Source organism: Manihot esculenta, chromosome 18 (assembly GCF_001659605.2).
Source record: "Manihot esculenta cultivar AM560-2 chromosome 18, M.esculenta_v8, whole genome shotgun sequence".
In the NCBI taxonomy this organism is placed as follows: Eukaryota; Viridiplantae; Streptophyta; class Magnoliopsida; order Malpighiales; family Euphorbiaceae; genus Manihot; species Manihot esculenta.
Genome location: NC_035178.2, coordinates 10,835,126 through 10,845,123, shown reverse-complemented (window position 1 = coordinate 10,845,123; position 9,998 = coordinate 10,835,126). Strand labels below are relative to the sequence as shown.

Below are 9,998 nucleotides of genomic sequence, written 5' to 3'. Positions count from 1 at the left end.
GCTTTATCACACCCTTACACTGCAAAAATAGTCATGAAAAATTTATCGACAGCATCATGAAGTTGCATAGCATGTGACTGTGCGGTTGTCGAAACCGGTCAAAAATAACCTTTCAACAATATGACAACTGTAGATAGTGGCAAAAGGATCGAATTCACAGGAAATTGATACTTATCTATTTTCCTTATCAAGACCAAGTAAACAAACTGAAAGTAAAATAAAGAAGGGTTTTGAGATTGATTGAATTAAACTAATACTGAAAGCAATAAAGAAAAGCAAATAATAAAATTTTGTCATGCGGCCATTTAATTCCCTTCCGACGCGCATGCTGATGGGTTGTGAAATAGTTGGGTCTACTCTCTTTATCTCTTATTACGTTATTTTCTCTGATAAATTTAAGTTTAGGGTCAGTCACATATTTTTTACAAAAAGTGACGGTGATCAGAATTAATTAGTAGCATTATGTAATTGAGAAATTGTAATGTTTCAATCAAAATTGCATAGCTGAGTTAATTGGAATTGATGTGCCTCGTTTTATATTTTAGTTTGCTTTCTTAGTTGAAGAGCATCAATTGTTTGCTGAAAATAAGACGGATAGTAGCATCCTTAACAATAATACAAACTTAATTCATTAATATATAAAAGCCAAGGCCAGTCTCCAATTAATTTGATGAGAATGATATAAATTAATAAAAAATTTATTATTTAATTTTTATAATATGACTAAATTTATTAATTGATTTTTAATTTTAAAATTTATATTAATTTTTTTATTATTTTAAAAAGTCTATTAATTAATATATTAATTTATTTTAACTGTACGTTTCAAATACCTTTTTGAAAACAATTAAGGGATTAAATGAGTTCTTTTTAGTAATATTTAACTTATAAAATTAATAAGAATAATAATTATTAGATTTTTCAAAATTTTAATAATATTTTAATTAATAAATTTTTTATTCTATACTAACTAAATAATAATTTTAAATAATTAATTTCTAACCTTTTGTGCTTTGTACCCATCGGAGAATTCATGCCATGAACGCCCCACAAATTTTTATTTTTCTTTTCTATTTTTGCTATTTTTACTTTTTTTTTTCAGACGAGGAGATCTGGGGAATTTAATGCTTTGTCATTAAAAAAAATTGATTATTTAATCTCTCCAAATATTCATTAATTAGTTTTTTTTATTTTAAAAATATATTAAAATATTTTTAACATTTTAAAAAATTTATTAATTAATTTATATATTAATTTTATCTATTAAATATTATTAAAAATTTAAAATATTTTAAACATAAATAAACTATTTTAAATATAAATAAACTAATTAATAGATTTTTATAGATTTAAAAGATTAAGTTTTTTTTTTAATTATAAAAATTAAATAATAAAATATTTAATAATTAACATTAAAAAAATAATTAATAAATATTTTAAAATACAATAATTTTTATATATTTTTAAAATTGAAAATTTAATTAATAAATTTTTTCATAATTTTTTTTTTTAAAATCAACTATGCATTAAGAACCGATCAGTGTGGTTGGCCGGCTCATTGTCTTCTTTATATTTATTCCACTAATTTCCATAATAACCCTCTCACACTCTCAATTCCTTTTCTAATTACGCACTAAACAAAGAAAGAAATGTCCTACAATCTCCCATGGAAGGCTCGCATCCCTCTGTTCATATTTTCCACCGCCGTTTCCGCCTCTTGCAGGTCTAACTTCACTGTCAACCGCCGTATCTGGAGCTTCTTCGACTTCAAAGTCCCTGCTTCTCAAACTCCTCGTAATGGTGTCAAAACGTCTGATATCATCATTGACGCCTCCCGCGATCTCTGGTTCCGCCTTTACGTCCCCTACTCCGTCTCCACCTCCACTATCAGCCCTATTATCATCTACATGCACGGTGGAGGATTCTCTTTCTTCACAGCCGATTCTACAGCCACTGAAATATGCTGCCAGAGTCTCGCGTCTGAACTTGAAGCCATTGTTGTCTCCGTCAACTACCGCCTCGCTCCAGAGCATAGGTTTCCATGCCAGTACGAAGATTGCTTTGATTTCCTCAAATTTCTCGATGAGAATTTTGGCTGTTTTCCTCCTTCTGCTGATCGAAACAGGTGTTTTCTGGTCGGAGATAGTGCCGGCGGGAATCTGATCCACCATTCGGCCGTCAGAGCAAGTGGATATGATTTCCAGAAGTTGAAGATAATTGGGTTAGTATCATTGCAGCCATTTTTCGGTGGAGAAGAGAGGACTGGTTCGGAGATCCGATTGGTTGGAAGTCCGGTTCTGAATTTTAAGCTTACGGATTGGTTTTGGAAGGCGTTTTTACCAGAAGGGTCGGATCGAGACCACCCGGCATCGAATGTATTCGGACCCAAATCGGATGATATTTCGGGTGTGAAGTTTCCTGATATGCTTCTTGTGATCGGAGGGTTTGATATATTGCAAGATTGGCAAAGGAGATACTACCAAGGGATGAAGAAAGAAGGAAAACAAGTGTATTTGGTGGAATATCCGAATGCAATCCATGGGTTTTGGGGGTTTCCGGATCTACCCGAATATTCATTGTTCTTCAAGGAGATGAAAGATTTCATACAAAAACAATCGGCTAAATGAGATAATTACTACATTCATGATTGGCCCACACTCTCTTAGACAAACACTTGAAAAAATAAAGGGTGCTACTATGACAATAGTGTAACCAAATGGAGAAAGTATATCATGCATTAGCTATATAGAATAGTCGATGTAGAATCGCAAGTCGATCATTATTGATATGTATGTATGTGGATGGTTAAAAATTGATAGCTATTATACAATTTTATTAAGGAAAAAAATAATTATATTTACGAATGTTTTCGCTCTCTATTATCTTTTCATATTATATAGACTAATTGATTTTAAAAAATTAAATAGTTACGTATTTTAGTAATTTTTATTCGAATATTTTAATTTTGGTGATTTAATATCAAGAGAGTGTGCTAAATGTAGACTTTATCCGACACATAGATAAAATCAATTAGCCCGTATAATATGTAATCTTTGTAATTATTTTAGTAATCTTGATAATTATTTAAATGGAAGATTTATAATTTAATTTTTAGATATTACTATTATTAATAATAAGTCAGTTTTTATTTTTAAAAACCTATTAAAACGTATTTATTTTTTCTTTTTATCAATAAAATAGTTATTTCGTTGTTTTTTCCGTTAAAATTAGATAAAAGAGGAGAGAAAATTTTTAAAATCTAATTTTACCCTCAAATAAAACCCCTTATTTAGTACTTGGATATTGCTATTATTAATAAATTAGTCCCTATATTTTTAAAAATCTATTAAAACATTTTTATCTTTTTTCATATTTATTAAAACGTCCTTATCGTTTCTTTCCGTTAATGAAATAGTACCTATCTTTTCTCATATCTATTAAAACGTACTTATCATTTCTTTCCGTCAATGAAATAGTCTATTCTCATAGTTTCTTTCCATCAATAAAATCGTCCCTCCCTATACTTTCAGAAATCTATTAAAACGTTCTTATTTTTTCTCATATCTATTAAAACGTTCTTATCGTTTCTTTTTGTTAACGAAATAGTCTCTAACTTTTCTCACATCTATTAAAACGTCCTTATTGTTTCTTTCCATCAACGAAATAGTCTATCATCCTCCTCCTCCTCCTCCTCCTCCTCCTCCTCCTCCTCCTCCTCCTCCTCCTCCTCCTCCTCCTCAAAAAAGAAAAAAAGATAATGATGATGAAGGAGAAAAGAAGAAGCAGAAGCAGAAGAATAAGAAGAAGCAGGAAGAATTGATGAATAAGAAAAAGGAGAAGGAAAAGAAAGGGGGTAATTTGGTCTTTTGCTATATTTTTAACGACAAAAATAGACGGAAGGACTTTCATTGATAGAGAGAAAAAGATAAGGACATTTTAATAAGTTTCTAAAAATATAGGGAATGACTTATTAATAATGACAACACTCAGAGACTAAATTATAAATCTTCCTATTTAAATTTATTCTACACATAAATAAAACCAATTAAAATATTTGGATAAAATCAACAAAATTCTAAATATTTAACTTTTTAAGATCAGCTGCATTTCTTTTATTTGATTATAAAATTTGATAATAAATTTCCGAATTCTTTGTAAATTACAGTCAGATTTAGAGTTTATTAATAATTTTAATACTTTTTAAAATTTACTAATAATAATAGTGAATTATCAATAAATTTATTAATAATTTTAAATTTATTGATAAAAATTAATATCAATTATTTTATAAATTTATAAATTATCAATAAATTTAAAATTTATTTCTAATCTGTTACTGAAATTTTACATAAAAATTTTTATATTAAAAATTATCAATAAATTTTGAAATTCATTAATAAATTCGTTCATATTATTAATCGAGTAAAACTATGTATAATTCATCTGATAAATGTCTATGGTGACTTTTTAAGAAAGAGCTAACTTTTAAGAAAGATAAAGATCCATATCATTTTTATTAAAAATAATAAATTATGTAGCTCCAATTGTTTATAAAATTTAAATCTTTATGCTATTTTCTAATTTAATCCAAAATTAACAATTTTAATATAACATACCAAATTGACAAAATTTACAAAAATTTAAGTTAATTTTAGAAGGAACGTGTTCATCTTGTATGGTACTATGAAAGGCTTTTTTAGTCATAAACATATAGGTCTCAATCTCATCACACGACAAATAACCAATCACATGTAAACCCTACCTAACTAATAAAAAAAAATTAAATTATTTCATTTTAAATAAAAATAATTATAAAAAAATATTTAAATTTTAAATTCTTATAAAATTCTTGATTTTAAACGGATCAATATATTTAACGATGTGAGCTTCAACACTTTGTTCGGAATATATTTTTTACAAAATATATTTATATTTATAAAATAATTCATTTGTTTGAGTTTTTTAATTTTAAATAAATTAATGATAAATTCAAATTGATTTTTCATCGTTTTTATTATTTTTAAATTAAATATAATATTTATTTTTATAAATAATAATTCTTTTACCATATTGAAAATGCTTTTTAAAAACTATTATTAAAATTTTTAACCTCTCCCATCTCCTCATATGTAGGGGTGAGCATTCGGTCGGTTCGGTTTAAAATCGAACCGAATCGAATAAACGGAAAACTAAAATTTTAGTATTCATAAAAATCAAACTGAACTGATTTTGATTAGAAATCGAATCAAACCGAATCGGTCTGATTCGGTTCGATTCGGTTCGGTTTGATCGGTTTCGATTTTTAATAATTTTTTTATTTTTAACCTTTACTTTTAATATTTTAAAATTTAATTAAAATATTTTAATTTTAATATGATTTAATTTCTCTAATTATTAAAAAAATATATTATTATCACTAATAGGTTCGGTTCGGTTTTTTTAATTTTTTTTATCAAAATCGAATCGAACCGAAATAACTAAAATTTTTGAAATTAAAAACCAAATTGAATTGAACCAAAATATATAAAAAACCGAACTAAATTTTTAAATCAATTCGGTTTGATCAATTTTTTCAATTTGAACCGAATACTGCTCATCCTACTATATGTGTGCAGTGATCTGGTGATGAGCATATGGTTCTAGAAGGTTGAAGATTGTCGGCCATGCAAAGAGTTATAGACAAGTTTTTTTTTTTTTTTTTTTTTCATCACTAGAATAAATTTATTAATTAGAAAAATAAATAAAGTGCATATAGTAAATTATTTTCATTGAAAATTTTGAATCTATCAACATGGATAAAATTAAATTTAAGATTTCAAATTTCAATTATAAATCTTGAATTTAAATTGAGGTTATAATTTTATTCAATTAAAAAATTGAAATAATAGATTTATAAATAAAAAGATCGAATTAAAATGCAGAAAACATAAATATTAGGCTAGGTTTAGTTACATAAAACAATTTTTATGATTTTTAATTTTATTTTAATTTTATTTATTTTTTTAAAAAAAATTGAGAAAATGTATTCATTTCATATAATATTAAAAATTATTTTCAATTTAAAACTTGAAAATATATTCAATTTATTATTTTTTAGAAAATATATTTATTTTTTATAATACTTTTTATATTAATTTAAAAAATAAAGAAAAAAATGATACATCTTATATTAATTTAAAATAAAAAAATTTATGTATACATAAATATAATTATGAAAAATCATATTTTATTAATTTAAATTCTATTCATACATGAATTTCCATATTTTTTTTACTTCAAAAAATCATGTTTTTTAATTTTATAATATAATGAAGAAAATATAAAAAATAAAAAAATGGCTTATTTTCTGTAACATACGCACTTTCAAATTTTCAAGATGCCTGAAAATTTACGTGGCTGTTATGTCAAAAGTGCATGTGGCATATCTTTCTTTGAAGGTTTATGGAAGCGAGGAGATAATTTAAAAAAATAAAATAAAATAAAATAAAATACTTGGATGGCCATGAATAAGATAAGAATCCTAACAAAATGAATATTCCTTGAAATATCCAGAAAGGTTACTTTTCCTTCACCATTTATCTATCTACACTCTAAATTATTGAATACTCCAAACACTATTGCTGAAATAGTTCATTAAATTACTATAAATTAAAAAAATTTACTTTAACTTTTTTAAAAAATATAAATTCTTTAATAAATGTGAAGTTAGGAAATAATTTCAAATTTTTTCATAAATTATTACAAACACTATTTATTTAACGAGCAAATTGAGCTCAAATTAGAAAATTGATCGAATTGAAATAGTTTTTTATATATTTTGATTTGATTCGATTCGATTTTTAATTTTAAAAATTTTTATTATTTTAATTTAGATTAATTTTAATTTAAAAAAAATTAAAAAAATCAAACCGAACTAATTAGTGATAATAGTATATTATTTTTAATAAACAGAGAGATTAGATTATATTAAAATTAAAATATTTTAAAATATTAAAAATAAAAGAAAAAATAAAAAATTTATTAAAATTTAAAATCAATCGAATCAAACCAATTCAGTTAGATTTAATTTTTAATAAAAAATGATTCGATTCGATTGGTATAAATACTAAAATTTTAATTTTTAATTTATTTAATTTGATTTGATTTTAAATCAAACTGATCAAATACTCGTCTCGAATCGAAACGATCCGGTTGCCCTGATATTACGATGTGGATTGGAGTCTAATTAACTGACTACTCAATTTTATTTTGATTATTTGGTATTGAACGTTATCAATTATTCTATTTGATTTATTAGGATATTCTTCAATATCCGTTTTACATACACAGAAAATTAACCCATCATTGTAATTGCCCCTTTCAATGATCTTCTCCAAACTCGAGGCTAATTTGTCTGTAAAACCACATGCATAATTTGAAAAAAAAAAAAAACAATATTTTCTTTTGCTTAATTGATTATTAAGAATATTCATCTCAAATTTACAATATGGATGAAAATGGATCGAGGTCCATCCACGATGGGCCAATCCAAATTCATGTCGGAGGCAATTCTCTCTATATATACTGGTGTGAGTAATTTTTTACATGTATATGGATGCACTCGATTAATAAAATATTTAACATATTAACTAAAATCATAATAAATTTCATAATTAAATTTAAAATAATTTAAATTATTAATTTAAGATAAATTTTTTTAAACATTTATTTTTTTTATAGATGTAATTTAGTAACTTAAACCCACAGATAGAATTAATTTAAATTCGTATTAAATAAATTTATTTTAAAAAAAAAACTTCTTTTTAAGTTTTAAAGGGATTTAATATTCAAAATTCAAATGTTCATGCCACCTCATTTTGTACTCAGTGTGGTACAAATTTATTTTAGGATAATTTATAACATGAAATTTAATAAGATCCACAATTTAATTTCTATCATTTTAATGAAAATAATTTAATTTTTAAAGTTTCATTTTATTAATAAAATAATTATTCTATTAATATTGCAAGACTATAGTAATTCAGTCTTTCAAATTTACTTTTTAAAAAATTTAATTATTATAATTTTAATATTTATAATAATTTAATTCTTTCTATTATTATAGCAGCATATAAACTATTATAACAGATTTAATTTAATGATAAATATATCTGAATAAATATGAGAAATTTTATATTCTATTTTTTTAATATTTAATTTCTATTTTTTAAAAAATAATATATAAACTAAGGTGTGACTTTCTTTTTGTTCGGAATTGCAACCAGAAAGATTTTATTTTTCGATTGGTTGAAAATTTAAAGAGTTAAGTAATTAAAACTTCTTTGATGGGCTATATATGATAGAGATTGCAATGGTGATGAAAAAAGGAAAAGGATATTTAGAGGAAACCTCGCCAATTTCACAACACAGATTTTGTCTTTTTTATGAGATTTGAAACAAAAATATTTAATGAGTTGCAAACAACAGCAGCCCACCAGCCACTACTCATATCCTACAAACTAATGCTTTTCCCAACAATTAATATCGCCGCTTTCCACCGCCTACCGGAGTTCGATTCAAATCAAAAAATATTATGAATTAATTTAAAATTTTAATTTAATTTAATTTAATTTTTAATTTTTAAAATTTTAATTATTTCAATTCGATTCAATTTTAATTAAAAAAAATTAAAAAAATCAAATCAAATTAAATTAATCAGTATATATTAATTTTAATAATATAAAGAGATTAGATCATATTAAAATTAAAATATTTCAATTAAATTTTAAAATATTAAAAGTAAAGTGTAAAAAATAAAATATTTATTAAAAATTTAAAGCGATTCAACTGAATCAGATCGAACCGAATCAAATTGATTCGATTCGATTTAATTTCTGATCAAAATCAATTTGATTTTTATAAATATCAAAGTTTTAATTTTCGGTTTATTCAATTCGATCTCTCTTCTATCTATCGTCTAGTCTATCAATTATTATTTGATTTATTTGAATTTTTTTATTAAAAAACTCTCTTTTTCTTTTTCAATATAGATATGAAATTTTTTGCTTGAACCGACTTTATATGAAATTAAAGAATAAATACATGAGAATTTATAATTACAGTAATTTTATTTCTTAATTTATATAGATATGGCCTAATAAGTGAGTTTTTTTTTTTTTTTCTATATATGAAATATTTTTGCCTGGAGAAAAAGAAAGCTTGTGAGAGAAGTAATGGAATATTCTCAACCAGTTATCAGTATTAAAGCATGGGCCACCTCCTTCATTCATTCACAAACATCAAATATTTCATAATATATATATAATGGAATTCTATTCTTTTGGAAAGTTCTTTTCTTTCTTTTCCTTCTCGACTATATATTCATTTTTATTAAGACAATAATAGTTTAAGTAATATTTGTAAATGCTAAGGGTGGAAAGTTGAAAATAGTGAAAGAATAAAGGATGTACTAAGTAATATACCAGCAAAGGAATAAGACAAGGAAGAACCAAAGCCACTCAATCCAAGTTGATGCCTAAAGGATATATAAATATTATCACACCTTAATAAATAAGGTAATTTACAATTTTTTAATTATCATTTAAAATGAGGGACTAAATTGTATTTTTTATCATACTTTAAGGAATACATTGTAAAACACCCTAACAATTGTTAGAAAAAATTACTATTTAGTCTCCATAGATTCTCGATTTTAAAAAATTTTTATTAATTAGTCTTGATCATTAAATATTTTATTATTTAATATTTATAGTATGAGAAAATTTATTAGTTGATCTCTTAATTTTATAAAAAGTTTATTAGTTAGTCCCTTTATATTAAAAGACATTTTTTAGTTTTTTTATAATCTTCAACGGCTAAAATTATCAGAATAACTAATTAATAAATCTTTTAAAATGTTAAGAATGTTTTAATATATATTTTAAAATTGATACACATTCATTAGTTTTTCTATATTATATCAAATAGTAATTTTTTTAAATATTATAACTAACACACTA

At 23.9% G+C, this 9,998-nt stretch overlaps 1 protein-coding gene across 1 annotated transcript; it reads left to right on the top strand.

The window, feature by feature from the left end:
• The first annotated feature begins 1,578 nt into the window (after window positions 1-1,578).
• Window positions 1,579-2,837, top strand: LOC110607066 (probable carboxylesterase 18). Its single transcript, XM_021746123.2, has one exon. The coding sequence runs from the start codon at window positions 1,650-1,652 to the stop codon at window positions 2,625-2,627; it is 978 nt and encodes a 325-aa protein (XP_021601815.1). The 5' UTR covers window positions 1,579-1,649; the 3' UTR covers window positions 2,628-2,837.
• The last annotated feature ends 7,161 nt before the right edge of the window (window positions 2,838-9,998 follow it).